General features: G+C 27.7%; 2 protein-coding genes across 3 annotated transcripts in view; both read right to left on the reverse strand.

Annotated features, from left to right (window-relative positions):
* The window catches only part of LOC114169108 (late embryogenesis abundant protein), a 1,812-nt gene extending 869 nt beyond the window's left edge, over positions 1 to 943 (reverse strand). Inside the window, exon 1 of the mRNA XM_028054130.1 lies at positions 681 to 943. Within this exon, the coding sequence (XP_027909931.1) occupies positions 681 to 869 (189 nt within the window). The 5' untranslated portion in view covers positions 870 to 943. The remainder of the gene's footprint in view (positions 1 to 680) is intronic.
* Positions 944 to 3,970: 3,027 nt separating this feature from the next.
* LOC114169567 lies at positions 3,971 to 9,129 on the reverse strand. 2 transcript variants are annotated; one of them, XM_028054790.1, is made up of 5 exons: positions 8,948 to 9,129; positions 7,558 to 7,961; positions 6,355 to 6,401; positions 5,281 to 6,250; positions 3,971 to 4,389 (listed from the first exon to the last, which is right to left on the reverse strand). In XM_028054790.1, the coding sequence occupies exons 2-4, from the start codon at positions 7,871 to 7,873 to the stop codon at positions 5,303 to 5,305; spliced, it is 1,311 nt and encodes a 436-aa protein (XP_027910591.1). In that variant the 5' UTR covers positions 7,874 to 7,961; positions 8,948 to 9,129; the 3' UTR covers positions 3,971 to 4,389; positions 5,281 to 5,302. The 2 variants fall into 2 exon arrangements, with proteins under 2 accessions (XP_027910591.1, XP_027910592.1); XM_028054791.1 differs by lacking the exon at positions 8,948 to 9,129 and adding an exon at positions 8,646 to 8,670.
* Positions 9,130 to 16,734: the final 7,605 nt, after the last annotated feature.

Here is a 16,734-nt window from a genome sequence, read left to right on the forward strand (position 1 = left end):
AAAACCATATGAAAATATTTTTTGCTCTAATTGTGGTCGAACCAAAGCTATATAGTCAAAAGAATTTAATTAAATAAAAATTTTGAAGACTGATCTTGCTTATGGTAAGAACCGAGGCCGCAAACCCCCTTTTGGCCTCGGTTATGGTAAGAACTGAGGTTGCATAGCTTTTTTTTTAAATACGATTTCTGTTTTATAATTATTTTCACATTTAAACCTGTATATATTTTTTTCTTCAGAAATCAACACAAACAAAACAAAATATTTTATAAAACATTCAATATCTAAATACATTTAAAAAAGACAATTACTAAATTGTCTTATAGACTTCAGTTTTTTTTTAAAAAGCCTGTCTTATAGACTTTAATTCTTTTGTAACTGAGACCTAAAATCTCTTTATATTGCCTCGGTCCATAAAGACCTGAGGCCAAAAATCTTGATGCTTATGGTTTGAAATTTTAGTTATTGAATTGTCTTATAGGCTTCGGTTCTTTTGTAACTGAGGCCTAAAACCTTTTACTGCACCAATTTTTCATAGATTCAAAATAATATAGTTGGACGAAATTGTAAAAATGTCACCATTTTTTTATAAATTTCAGTTCTACTATAATCAAGACTTATAAGATAAAGTAAAATATCAAACCTACACTAGAAAGTATGTGATATATGTATAAACTTACAGAAAATGAGGTTGAAGTAGAGTTGGAATGAAGAGGAATGTGTTGAGGAGTGTGATCTGCAACGGTTGCCACACCAGTAAGGTGCACTGGGTTACCTTTCTCATCTGTTAACCACACAGGGTTTCCATATGCATCTGTGAGTTTCACAGGGTTTCCATGTTCATCTCTCAGTTCCACTTGTTGTGCCATCTTCAAACTTTTCTTTTTCTATTCACGTAACACAAATTGCATGTCTTCACCTCTTTAACACAATTTCTATATATATATATATATATATATATATATATATATATATATATATATATGTATACGTAAGGGTCTTCTTTGGCGGTGTTCAGATTTGCATGCAGCAACACGTGTGGTTTATGGAGACCATGCAGAATCACAGTTGTCTACACGTGTAGCCATGTGTCTAGGGTTCATTATAATAAAAAATCATAAAATATGTTTCTGACACTTATCATTTGGAAATGGTATTCAATTTCAAACACTCATCTGTTATGGAGAAACCCATAGAAGAGAATAAGAATTAGGTTATGCATAAATTTAAAATTTTAATTTAAAGCTTATGTAGAAATTTGTTGAAATAGATTTTTTTTTAACATACTATTCGTTTCATTATCACATTAAATTAATGATAAAAATGTTTGTGATGTTTAATGATGATCCTTATTTGTTAATAATAAGTTTTACTACAATTATGGTATTTTCTTTTGTGAGAAATAGTTTAAAAATGTAATTCAATTAATATAAATATGACTTTTAAGTTATTTATTAGTGCAAACATCCCAATTTAATAATTTACATTACTAATTATTAACTCGATTATTACAATTTAGGTGTTCTCATAAATCAAACACATAAGAATATAATATCTATTTACTGTTTCTTTGAAATTCATTTTTTTAAACAAATAAATCTTTTCAATAGACGGAGGAGTTATACAACATAAAAACTATATACTTACAAGGCAGATACCACAAATAAACACAGAAAATAGAAAAATGTTAGTGTGAATTATATATATATATATATATATATATATATATATATATATATATATATATATATATATATTGTGAGTGTGTTAAAATAATATATCAATACATTATATTTTTTTAAATTATATTAATTAATATTATATTTAAACAAGTTTAGTCAATATTCTTAACCATTTAACGGTTTAATTCCTCTTGTAACATAATTTATTTTATTTCTAAACTAGTTTCTTCAATATTGTGATTTTTTATTATACAATTTACTATCTCTTGTAACCTTCCAAGTTGATTATTAAGTTAATTATCTAATAATACGAAAGAGAAATATATTAAAAGTGCAGAGTTTGAATAATTTACATAAAATTCTCTTTTTAGAGGTTGAATTTAAGTCTAACTCAGATTTACAAAACCGACTTCTAACACACTCATTCACGCCTCCAAGAAAATTCGTTAAAATAGATTCTAACCTAGTTCTGATACTATGTTAGAAGTAAGTTTTAAACCTGACTCAATTCTACAAAATCAGTTCGTAAAGTAAGGATTGTACTCACTTATATACTGTGAATTAGATTTATCTCTAATCGAGATAAGACTTCCAACATTTTTAACTTTTAAAAAAATATATTCGTTGTAATCCCTAAAGTCACGTAATATTCAATTTAATTAATGAGTCTTACTAAGTGGTAGCAAATAAGACTTAGAAATTCTATACGTAAGAGATACCACGTATCACCTTGGTGTGATTAAACATAAGACACTTTTCTTTTTGTCACCCAATAATTGGTATTAGACATATTAATTAATAAACGTCTTCTTTAAGTAATGTGAAGTCACCATTGATGAGGCCATATTAGTGGAAGTTAATCAAGATTAGTGACAAAAACCACTAATTGAAACGTGCACGCAAGTCTTCTAAGTCACGAGTAGCATTATTTTTTGGATTTTTAAGAGTTTTAAGAGTTTTGGTGATGTGATTCAACCTGGAGTCAACAAGTAACATGAAACATGGTGCGTGCAACCCATGTTTGTAGAAGCTTAATTATTAATTAATCTTGATTCCAACGTCACTACAAAGGAACAACAAAAATCATTGATTTGACTTAAGATTCTTCGCACCCTTTTTTTCACTTAAAAAGTTAAGGTATATTAATATTTTATTTAAATATTATTTTATAATAGATATAACTTATCTATATTTTGAAATGTGTAATTTTTATTGGGTTTGTGTAATTTCCCTTCTTTTATTTTTTATTTTTAATAATTTTTCATGTACCGATAAATAATTGATAATTTATTTTTGTAATAAATTTTTATATGATGAGGAATGATTTAGAGTGTTACATAATTAAGATATCAAAGTTTATTGTGATAAATAACATGAATTTATATGAATAAATTATGAATTTATATGAATAAATGATTGATAAACTTTAGGATGTGAGAGTTCATAACAGTGTCTAACTTGATTTTATTTGAAATTTTTTTACATAACTAAGAAAAAACATTTCAAGGTAAAATAGTTTGCATATCTATACATAAATTAGTTTACACGGTACTTCAAATTCAATTGTGTTGGATTGACAGTTAAAATTATTGGCCTCCATTAATATGTTAGGATATTAACTTAAAAAATATTAGTTACTAGTTGTATTCATAAAAAGTGGAGGAATCAGCTCCAAATAAGTCCAAAAAAAAGATTATCTATGCCAAAATGAATGTCATAATCATTATAATTATCCACATTGAAAGTTAATGTCATACATCTATAAGTTGACCAAAATTTGTTTTAATTCCTTTTACACTTCTAATTTATTTAAAAAAAAAGATTTCAATTATCCTCAATCTAAATCTTAAAAGAATTAAAAAAAGTCATACTTATAAACACAATCTTATTATAAGATTAAAATAAATAAAATCATGTTTTTCAGCATGCATGACTTGATTCATTTTGATAATAAGAAAACAATAAAAAAAAGTAAAAGAAATTAGGAAAGTGAGAAATAATAGAAAATCGAGTAGAGTTTTGAAATACTTAATTTGAAAAAAAAAAATCAGAAAAAAAATAGAAGGTCATATTAAAAAAGTGCTAAAACTTCATTGTATAAGTTATAATCTCAACCAAATTGGCAATTTGGTTTAAAAGAATGAAAAGAGAAAAAAAATCATAAATATTAAAAAGCACCATATAAATTGATTTATAGTGTGTTTGGAAACATGATTACAAAGAATGAGCTCAAACCATATAAATGAGAAAAAGAGAGAACAGGAAAGCATATCTATAATAGATACTCAAATATGGTAAATAAAATGTTTGAAGTGATTAAGTGTTCTTCAGATATTACAATTTAACAATAAATTTGTGTCATACACCAGAAACTGCCAATGGCCTATGGCATTTATATTGCATTACATATCAGCAGAACAAGGGACAACAGAACATCTTTCAAGAATGAATTATATCCATATGCAATAATCTAATCAATCTGTACAAAATAGCAAAACCATTGATTTCTAAACACTATCTTTGTCTTCTTCCTATATGTAATCTTTTCAGTTTCATATTTCTTCTTTACAGAGAAATTCCAGCTTCTAAACCTTTAGAAATCATGTATTAGTGTATACAGAGATTATAAATCAAAGCTTGATGAATGTCATCTTGCCATTTCCTCGGACATTTTATCTGAGGTTGTGTAGAAGTTCAACAACGGAACCTGCTTTAAGGAGAAATAAACGAAAAATTATGTTCAAAATAACTGCGGAGATTTCTGGAGCTCAATTTTTCAAAAATTTGAACTTGGAAGTCAAATTCTGGTGCATGAGGAATCAAACCCAGTGAAATCTGGATACACCCAGGCATTGTTTTCGAAAATTCAATAGGTAAAATATAACAAGCCAAGAGAGATGTCAAAGATTTTATGTTTCAACTAGGTTGAACCTGGGTTTTGTTTTGTCATAGACATACAAAAAAATGTCATATACATGTAACAAAACCAGGGAAATTTTACAAAGATTTTTATATAAATAAATACAATCACAGACAAGAATAATTAAAAGTTGTTCTAACATAACCAAAATGATTTAGCACATACAAGAAATGAAACTAAAATGAGTCTAACCCATGCTAGTATCACATCAAATAACTAAAAAGAAAGAGGTAAAATTTCTCATCCAATGCAAACGCACATAAAATAATATAAAGGGTGAAAGGGAAAAGCTTCTAGATATAAATTGAAGTTAAACCGTTCATTCGTAGCATCACATACTCCCATTTTCCCTCCATTGGACAAATAAATAGTCAAAGTCTGAGTTTTAAACATGTTTAAATTAAAAACCAAAACAATTTTAACAGTTCTAATGGAGGGTAAAAAGGTGAAGTACTTCAACCATGTAATCAGTTTAAATGGTTCAACTGGTTCACCATCGTCGTATTTGTTTTTCACTAGTTTATGAACAAGCAGTTTCTTGGTGATGACCTAACCTGACTCGCAGGTTTGATCTGGATTTGAAAACATAGGAAATAACCTGCCGACTACAACAGGGGAAAGTAGAAAATTCTTATTTCATAAATTGGAGCGCAAAACAGTGAAGAAAATGGAACTTACCTTTCAACAACCCCAAAGCAGCTTATTCCCTGCTAGATTTTGCCCAAAAGAAGCCTTTCTTCCGGCTTGACTGATTATCTAACATGGATTTGGAACTCCTTGAGCCAAATGAGAAATGTCTCTTAAGAAAAGGTTTCCCATTAGAGCTTCTCCCACTAGAACTAGAATCAATTCTAAGACCTTTACTAGCTTGACGCCATTTTTCTCTAAAGTGTTCATGCACAACAGAATTATCGTCAATATCACTGTCCACAATTCGGTTTCTTGATTTCTTATTTTTAGCCTTCAAATCCATTTCAGCTTTCAGAGCTTTTTCAGACAATTTAAGAGTATATTTCTCACCAAAAGTGCAAACTGGACAAAGTGGATCATACTTGTTGACTTCAGGTGTCAAACACTCCAAACATTCAGCATGATAAACATGTCCACAGATAAGGACAGAAACTACAGAAAGGTCATTACTTGCAATTATCTTTTGGGTGCCCAAAGAAGACTTCTCAGTTAAAAGTTTTGAGCAAACACCACATGTTTGTAAATCAACTGGAGAATTTGAAAACCGACTACTGGATCTAACCAGCCTTTCACAATTAAAACCAAATGTCTCACTATCAAATGACCATCTATCTTTGAAGGAACTGCCTGTCAGCTCAGAAAAACCAGACCTAGACCAATTACCTGAAGACCCGCCATGGGAGTGCATACCAGATTCATTGCTCCATGAAGGCAACACTGGCCTCTCTTCAGATACATAAGAGTTGCCAGGTGTCTTATATCCCAAGGTTTGGCTATCAGAAACTTGATAAGATACTTGCTCTCCTGTGGAATGGCAAGACCACCTTGAAGTGGTTGAGCTGGATGGGAATGGGTGACTATCGTATGGCTGAGGTGATATTGATGAAGAAGTAGAAGGCAATGAATGTAGAGGTTTTGTGGGATCCGGGCATGTTGATGATTCTGCCGACCCCTTTGCCTGCATAGTAATGCAGAAGTACGAAATGTATCCAAGAAATCAGATAAAAACTATTGATAAAAACAGAAAAATAACAGCAGATTCCTTTGTAATTACAACCTCACCTGTTCCATGCTCACATTTGTTGAGACATTTCTTAAAAGAGTTTGATCTGAGATAAACATAAACAAACACGTCAGATCTACAAATCAACCAGCTTTCATTCTATTTTTATTTCAAAAAAGGCTGTGATGAACTGGACAGAGATTTATTACTTAACCATGTGTGCACAATTGACACAAACAAATATATATGCCAGATTATCAAACATCAACAGTCAATCAAAATAAATCAATAAGCTATTTGAACGAAGATTAGCAAACAAATGTATATGCTTCTCTTTCTTGGTCATGCCAGATTATCAAACATCAACAGTCAATCAAAATAAATCAATAATCTATTTAAACAAAGATATAAGTATATTCTTTTCTCCTTGGTCATATGCAACGCTTTCTTTTGGCCAACAAGAAAGACTATTCCACATGGAATTTCTAAGAAAATCTGACAATTTAATTGCAAGACATGAAACTAAATTGCTCTCATTTATATTTCAGTTTATGCTGTTCTTCTAACCATCGCCTGTAACACCTGTCTCCGGAAAAAGAAAAAGGATGATCTAACTTACAACAAAGACTCTCAGAAACTGGCATCTTAAACCAAACTACTCAATCTAAATTACTATCAAGCATGTTTCAGCATATGTTTCTTCTACTAACTGATAAACTGTCACAGGCCAACACCCACCCCACGTCTAACCCAAAATAATTCCTACATTTCTAGATAAATCAAATGGTGCTTTTCAACTCACCATCTTCATTTCCCTCTTTTTTGGTCTGTGAATATTAATCATATTATAACAAACATTAATTTATGCTATGCAGCATCTTACTCCAAACTGATAATTTTCTTTTGTTTTAGGGCTCCATTGTGTCAGAAATGGTTAATCTACAGACTTGCTATTGTGTTAGCCTGGAATAAAAAGCAAAATCTGCTCTGTTTGTTGATAAAATTTTAACCATGTTTTCTGCTAATTTTCAATATTTTTTTGTGTCTGATAGCTTATGAGAAAGACACATAAGTAAGAATACATCGCTCTGTTTCCAACCATAACGTACATCAATGAATAGTTTTACATCTTCCACAATAGACTCTTGATTTGCAGGATTATATTTTACGCCCTAATTAATAGGTTTCTCATTTATCTCGTCAAACTCGAGTTGGTACATAACTTATGATTGAAACCAGGAAGTTGATTTGATTAAATTTACCTGAAGGTGAATTTATCAGGTTCCTAGCAGTTCCTTCTGAGACTGCGGATTTTTGGCATCTATTCCTTTGATTATTCTGCAACGGGCTTCCATCGTCCGATGCATACGAGAGTTCATTTTTATTCTCCAGTCCATCATTCCTGCTAATACCATTAGAAAACCAAGTTACTGCAGTATCTTCACCAGCTACACGCCCTCGATGATCCCACCGAAAGTTCCAAGTTGGAGAATATCGAATATTCCGATGTATGATGTCACTGGGTGATGCACTTTGTAAAGTTTTGTCTTTGGCAGCAACACAACAAACGGCACCCATTCTGTAATAGACTGCAGTATACACAGTTTCTTACATCAAAAAAGCCACCAATGGCACCCGCATCAGCCTGCTGAACACAGCTCTATCCCTACAACAGAGAATAAAAATTCAGACCATCAATCTATAGTAATGATCCATAATATGACAGTTGAACTGAAATCAGACAAGAAAACAAAAGGAATTCACAATCATTACTCCACCAGTATTCTTGCTTCAGTTAAACATATTCTTCCAAATTGAAATACCAGACCAAAAATTAAATCAGAACAGAAGATAAAGATTAATAGAAAATATTCACTTAATGATAAAAAAATTCTCATAACTTTTTTTTTTTTTTCTGAAATAGATTAGTTTTCCACAGTGTAAAACCCCGGCCTAAACCCGCCAAACTTTATCATATAAATCTGAAATAGAAACTTTCATCCAAAATTTCAGCCAAATCCCCTCAAACTTGTAAAACAACTACAAAAGGAAACAAAACCAAACTGTGAAATGAACACCATATAAAAGAGTTCATTTAGCATAGCCATATCATAGAAGTGTCTATGTACCACCCACACTTCATGAACAAAATCAATAAAACACAAGCATTCCACTCTAACCTTACTATTGGTCTTACCAACTTCGTATAAGTTGAAAAATAAAACTCTACCAAGAACACAAAAACAGCATGATGAACCAAAGATAATCAACTAAACACAACTAAAAAAAAGTTCCTTATTTGATCCAATTAAACAGCTCAAAAGTAGAAAAGAAACAACTCAACACTTACTCTCACACACTAAAAAAGTCAGAACGATCCGAAATCAATGCAGAAAACCCGGAATTCACACTCAAAACTCAACACACCAAATTCCCATAACACTAAACACCAATATTGCATTAACTCAAGTAATCACAATTAAAATAAATAATACAAGTTATTACCATATATTATAAAAACAAAAATACACTCAAGACCCAAAAACCACCAAATTCGCATAACACTACCACCAATTAATAAATTAATAATGAGATATTAATTTTATAATAATGAATGTTTTTGAATAGAGAGAGAATATGAAAGAAAGTTACCTTTAAGGGAAACAAGGGGCAGAGAGAAGCATCTCTTTGAAATGAAATTTCTAGAGAGAGACAGACAGAGAGTTTGTAGAGAGAGAAAGCGAATTTATCAGACACAGAGAGAGGGAGAGAGCGAAGAGAAAGAGAAGAAGAATAGGAAAGGAGCGGCGCCGTCTATTTTGACGACGTTAGAAAGGCTGCGTCAGCGAGTTCGGTATTTTTAGGGTTGCCGTCGCACGTGACGGCGTTAGGTGATTACGTGGTCTACTCTCTTTATTTTATTACTATATTATGATTGTAATAATTGTATAATTATAATTCAATTTATAGTATTATTTTATATGGAACTACTTTTCTGTTCTTTTCCTCTCCTTTATTTAAAGTTTTTTTTTTTCAAGTTAAACTTTGTCTTTTTTAATAAAAGTGAATTTTAATTCTTAATTTCCAAACCATGAATATTTTCAATTCTTTACATAGAAAGTGGTTTTATCTTCTTCTTTTTTAAATGAATATTGTTTTTAATATATTAGTGAATTTATAATTCTTAATTTCTAACAGGTAAATATTTGTTTAACGAGCCTACTTTAGTATTCTTTAAAAATATAAGTTAATTTTAATGGATTATTAATTTGTTTTAATAATTTTTTTACTAGAAATTATTATAACTTATAAAGAACTCATAAATAATTATCATGAAAATAATAATTTTATTATTTATGATAAGATGTGAATGTTAAAAAAATGACACGGTCTGTATATTTAAATTAAATTAAAATGCTGCACTTTTAATTTATAGGGCAAAAATAAAATTTGCACAATATATTTCTTCATTTAATTTATGGCTTTCGTTAGTTCATTCGTGTTTTTTAGAAAATGTATGATAATACCTTTCTCAATAGAAATATTCAAGCAAAGTCTTATAATTTAATTATGAAAATAATAGTAACAATGATAGTAATAATAATTAAAAAAGGCATAGAATAAAAAAGTTCTGTTATGACTGAAGTATAATTCGCAAATATCATAACTCGTCGTTTTCACTTTATAAAGAAAACTTAAAAATATTTAACTGATTACAAAATAATAGAAAAACTGATTAAAATTGATTTATTTAATCTATTATTCTGTAGTTTAATAGTTTGCTTTAAAAATTCAATAATTGAGCAAATAGTTGATTATCTTTTAATTAAGTTGAGTAACAACTACCTTGAAAGTAATTCCACAGTTTTATTATATTACAATATGTTTATACTTAATAAATTTGTAATATAAGTTTTGTCAAATTAAGGACTAGTTTATTTTTTATTTTTATTTTACACTCATTTTAATTATTACAAAATAAAATAATTTTGGTATCTAATATGATCAATTTAGTAGGCAAGAGAAAAAAACTCAAAATAACATTTGATCATAATCAAATAATAAATTCCTTAAAAAAAGTACAAGTCATTATTAGAGTACAAAAAACATAAACATTGGAGTCTATTATAGATATCTATTACAAAAAGAATAGATGGCTACTATTAGTTTAGACCACTCACAAGTTTCACAAATAGATGAAAATGTTCCAAGAAGAATCCTACATGATTTGGTTGGTTTTGGAGGTTCTTGGACTAGTCTTGGATAGGGATAGGTTACAAAAGCATAATTTTGTGTTCTAAAGGTTCTTAATTGGGGTTGGAAATGAATTGGGAGAGCTTGGTTTGAATTTAGGAAAGTTTTTTGGAGCAAAAATTGGTATCTTGCATAAATGTGTCTAGGTTAGACAATGGTAGGGTTTTCTTGAATTATGATGGTGTTTAGGGTGGGTTTGTGAAAGATAGCCAAGAATTACCTTGGAGCCTTGGTTAAGGAAGTTTGTTTGGTTCTTAGGTTGGTTTGGTATCTGATGGTAGCTAAATGATAGATTGGGTTAGAAGATGACTATCATATGTTGTTCTTCAAAGATTAAGACTATGATTGAAAAAATAATTGGAATCTTACTATTGATATATGAAGTTAAAGAAAAGAGATGATTTTTCATTCTATTTATTGACATTTTTTTATTAACAAAGAATAAATAAATTATAGGAGAACACTTAAGGGGTGCTCTAACCCTTTTACAATACACAATTAGTCGAGAGAGATAGAGAAGCATAACAACATGGTCATACAAAATAGGATAGTCACCGAAACAAACATAAGCTATTGTAACAAAGGACAAACCTCTTCTACAAGCCCACAAAACATTACCAGTTCAAAGACATAGTTATAACCTTGGCAAATGATAGGCAATGGCTATCCAAGTAAAAACTTAACCACCTAACTAGCAAAACCTTTTAGGAATGTTGGTGTTTCCAGCATCTGTTTGTTTATTCACATAACTAACTTGTTTGTTTAGTTTCATAAACAAAAAGTGAAAATCATTTTAGCATGTCGAGATTTATTTCAAAAGACTCCTAGCACCTAAGACAAACGCATAAGTATCCTCTAAGGTTGTAAAATTGTTATAAGTTTGATAAATAATTATTTTATTGATTCAATGTCTTAATACAACACTTCATATGGAAATTTATGTATCATGCAATATTGAATCTCAATTTCATTTATTTTAGGAAGACTATGAAAAAATTATGGGTTAAGTATGTTTTTATTTTCTGAACTTTGACTCAAAATTGGAATTTGTTCAGTTTTGAAACTTTCATAAATTTTGGTTCCTAAATTTTAAAAATGAATGGATATAATCATTTTAACCCAATTATGTTAACTTTTTTGACATGTCGAATGCGTTTTATGTTAGTATTGAAGTTGTTTACATCGTTTGACACATTCCCGGCTAAATATCTGTTAGGAAATACGTTTGACACCTAAAAAAAGTTAACGTAAGTGGATTAAAAAGATTATATTCATTCATTTTTAAAGTTTAGGAACCTAAATGTATCGAAGTTTTGGACATGGACAAATTCTAATTTTGGATCAAAGTTCAAGAACTAAAAACATACTTAACCCAAAAATTATTGTTGACAAAGACCCCATTCAGGGGACAACAAAGGATGATGTGTCTAGTCGTTCATACGATGATAGCATATTATATATGCGATGTTATAGGAGCATTGGACAAAAAAGGATGACTTTATGGGCTAGGATCAACAAGTGACAAATTCAACCTTTTGTTTATTATTCTTCTTCTTCAAGTTCTTCAAATGTCATTATATCAAGTGTCTAGAATATGTAAAATCTTCATACAAATTTGACACTTATCATGCTTTAATTGATCATATTTTGTATGTGAACAACTCCTTTTAGCTTATAATTACAAAATGAAGCACTAAGAAAAAGAAAATATGAAATTGATGATTTTTTTATAATTTTGCAGCAATTTCTCAAAGAATTAAAGATGATGCAGCTGAGCCCCAAAATCTGAGCTCTAGTAAGACGGTCAAGGAAAGATCCAGAATGTGACTTTTGGACTTGAGCCACAACAAAATGGTGCTCAACACTTAAGGAGATGCATGACTGATCCACAAGAGAATGATGTTTGGCACTTAAGGTTGTGCATGATTGAGCCACAAAAAGATGGTGCTGAGCCACAGAAGCGGCAAAGACAAAAGAAAACCTTTAAAGAATGAAACATTTGTGGTTGAGCGCCAAAAGTTAGGCTGAGTACCGCCCAAAAATTTCTATAAATAAAGATCTTAAGTCCTTATTAGAAGCATTGAGTGGAGGCTTAAATATGCAGTAATATAGTAGGAATGAGTTTGTGAGATTAGAAAGAATGTTTTAAATGTAAATACTATATGTCTATATGCTACTGGATTTGTATTACATCGTTCTACTCCATGAGTAGTTGATTTCTTTGTGGCAATATCAATGGAGCAATAATCTTCTTATACTTTTTTTCCATTTATGCAGATTATATCTTAGATGTTTATACTTTCCCTTGATTTGGTTCATTTTTAATGCTTGTCTCGGGGTACTCCTTAGAGCATGATCTAATTGTTGGAAGGTCCTAGAATGAGATTTCAACAACAAAACTAACTAATTCAAAATCAGATTAAACCAGTAATTAGGGATGGAATTGTGCGTTGGAACCAATAACCAGACTCGTCCCCGTCTTACCCCATTGTCACCCTTAATTGAGGGAGAGGAAGTGGAGAAGAGAAGGGTTGCCATATGTTAGCACACACAACCATATGGCATGACCATTGTTCAACATTGTTTGTCACATTACCAAATATTTAACATCGTCGACTCACAAGTAGGCTTGAGCAGCAATCAAATTGAGTCAAATTCAGACCCAATCTAATCAATCTAGTATACTAGACCCTTTGATTTCTTGGATTAATCAAATTCAAATTTTTTGGATTACGGGTTAATGGGTGAATAACAATAGGTTATGTGTGATGAAAAAATGAAAGAAAAAAAAAATCAAAGATATTTTAGTTTGTAATCCAAAAACTGGGATATCCCTCGCGATTGTCACACATTTGACCGCATAAAGATATAATAAGATACATTTTGAAAGACTTACCCAACATGTTTTGCTTATTAAAAAATCAAACCTTGAAACGATGAGATTTAAAACAAGGATGAAGAGGTGAACATCATTCATAGTTTTCAAAATATTAATGAACAGCGAAAAGTTAAAACAAAGATGAAACAACGAGTTTTCAAAAATTAATAAAGAGAAAATCATAAGGACGCAACTCATGCATTAATAAAATATAAGGATAAAATTAATCTAAATTTTTTTGGATAAAAAAAATCATAATTTCACATATAAGTCCAGAAATTAAAAATATATTTAAGTTTATTATCATGCTCTTTTCTGATACTTTTACTTTTTATTCTTTTTAATAAAAATGTCTAACTATCCTTTTCAAGTGTTTAATATTGAAGATAGTTAGTGTACTAGGTAACTTAACTTTTCTTTCTTTGGTTCATTATTTCATTTTATTTGAATTTTTTTTTAGTTACACAAATGCTCACTTTCTTTCGATGTTTAACTATATTCACCAAGTTTATTCAAATTGTAAAGTATTTTTCCTTTTAACATTTGTAAAAATAACAGATACTACAATTGTAATAAAATTTCAATTCTGTATAATTATTTACTTCTTTTAATAATTATTTAACATTCATGTATTTATTATAATATTTATATAATTATACTTAATTAAATATTTCACATTAAACAAAATATATATATTCTTTCATTATTTTTTTATAATATTATATTTTACTTATTGTGATTTTTATCTTCTTAGAAACATTATTTATATAGTATTTATAATATATTGACAGAAACAAATATAAATATCCATTTATTTCACAGAATGAGAATGAAAACGCGACAAATCTTATATTAGAGGAATGAATACAATGATGAATATAAAAAAATTAATAATAGATATAGTAAAATCCCACCTATATAAAACTCATAAATTTTATCATCTATTAAAATAAATAGTAGTGTGTTAAAATACGTTTTCTACCCTTTTTCTGTATAGTGGAAACACATGCGTATTATTTTTTATTGTAAAAAATAATAAAATTAATAATAATATTTTATTATTATAATTATAAAAAAACAGTAATAGTTTTACTATTATAGTTATTATTCTAGGTAATTTTTTAATTAAAAAATTATTATATTAAAGAAAACCATTAAATTTTTAAAAAATGGTATTATATATATATATATAACAATAATAAAGAGGATTCCTTCTTTTGTGTTCACATTTAAAAACACCAATTTTATCCTTTAAAATATAATTATTTATTAAATTTTTGAGAATTTACCGTTATGTTTATAAATACTTTTTCTTTATTTATCAACAATTATTCTTTCATATTTTCTTATATTATTTTAATAAATATAATTTTATTTTATATATTAATTTAATAACATTATATTATCATCATCTATTTACATAATATGCATGATATTAACATAATATGCATGGTATTATATATATATATATATATATATATATATATATATATATATATTCCGATTTGGAGTTTTTTACGTTGTACAAATATTTTAAGTTTTCATATTTCTAAGATTTCTTTTATGCATATTAATAAATGAAGAAACCTTAATAATTTTGAAAAAATAAAATAATTAAAATATAATCGTCCGTTTTTCGAAAGAGTTCACTATATATTCTTTATTAATTGGGATTTGAATTATCCTACAATATTAGTACTGATTGATGCTCATTCAATTTTGATTTAAAACTTGGTTTATTTATTAAAAAATTAAGATTTCAATAATTGTTAAGTTAATAATTGATATGATTGAAATTTATGAAATTATGTGTTTTTTAAGATATTTATATTGCAAAGCACTTTCTAAAGCCCAAACCTAATTAATACTTGTATATTTTAATTTATCACATCTTTTTAATTTTTCCTTTAACTGCATTTTCAATTTAGATTTACATTTTATTATTCTTTTTTTTATCTTTTTTATCTCTTATTTTATTTTGTATCTATATCTTTTATTTTAATTGTATCACTTATTTTTATTGTTATTTCTTAATCGATTGATTAGTAACAATTTTCAAGGAATGAAAATTATAATGAATAAATTAATTTAGATTATTTGCGTAAGAAACTAATATTTCAATCAATTTAAGAGTTGATAAATAATATAATTGGAATTTATCAAATTAAAATTTGTTTTTCAGTAATTTGTATGATGGATAACTTTCTAAAATTCAATCCTAATTTTTTTTTTCATATTTCAATTTTAATATTCTTTTTATTTGTACTTCCATTCATGTTTAACATTTTCAATTTAGAGTTTGATTTATTATTTTTCGTATTTTTTATTCTTATCTTTATTTTTGTCTCTTATATATTTTACTTTATTTTTTATCTTTATCTCTTATCTTTATTATTATCTTATAATTGTATTTTTATCTCTTATTTTGTATCTATATCTTTTATCTTTTATTTTAATTGTATCACTTATTTTTATTGTTATTTCTTAATTGATTGATTAGTAACAATTTTCAAGGAATGAAAATTATAGTGAATAAATTAATTTAGATTATTTACGTAAGAAACTAATATTTCAATCAATTTAAGAGTTGATAAATAATATAATTGGAATTTATCAAATTAAAATTTGTTTTTCAGTAATTTGTATGATGGATAACTTTCTAAAATTCAATCCTTTTTTTTTCATATTTCAACTTTAATATTCTTTTTATTTGTACTTCCATTCATGTATAACATTTTCAATTTAGAGTTTCATTTATTATTTTTCATAATTTTTATTCTTATCTTTATTTCTGTATCTTATATATTTTACTTTATTTTTTTTATCTTTATCTCTTATCTTTATTATTATCTTATAATTGTATCTTTTATCTCTTATTTTGTATCTATATCTTTTATCTTTTATTTTAATTGTATCACTTATTTTTATTGTTATTTCTTAATTGATTGATTAGTAACAATTTTTAAGGAATGAAAATTATAATTAATAAATTAATTTAGATTATTTACGTGAGAAACTAATATTTCAATCAATTTAAGAGTTGATAAATAATATAATTGGAATTTATCAAATTAAAATTTGTTTTTCGGTAATTTGTATGATGGATAACTTTTTAAAATTCAATCCTAATTCTTTTTTTCATATTTCAATTTTAATATTCTTTTTATTTGTACTTCCATTCATGTATAACATTTTCAATTTAGAGTTTCATTTATTATTTTTCATCATTTTTATTCTTATCTTTATTTTTGTATCTTATATATTTTACTTTATCTTTTTATCTTTATCTCTTATCTTTATTATTATC

This window comes from Vigna unguiculata, chromosome 11, assembly GCF_004118075.2.
Source record: "Vigna unguiculata cultivar IT97K-499-35 chromosome 11, ASM411807v1, whole genome shotgun sequence".
Taxonomy (NCBI): domain Eukaryota; kingdom Viridiplantae; phylum Streptophyta; class Magnoliopsida; order Fabales; family Fabaceae; genus Vigna; species Vigna unguiculata.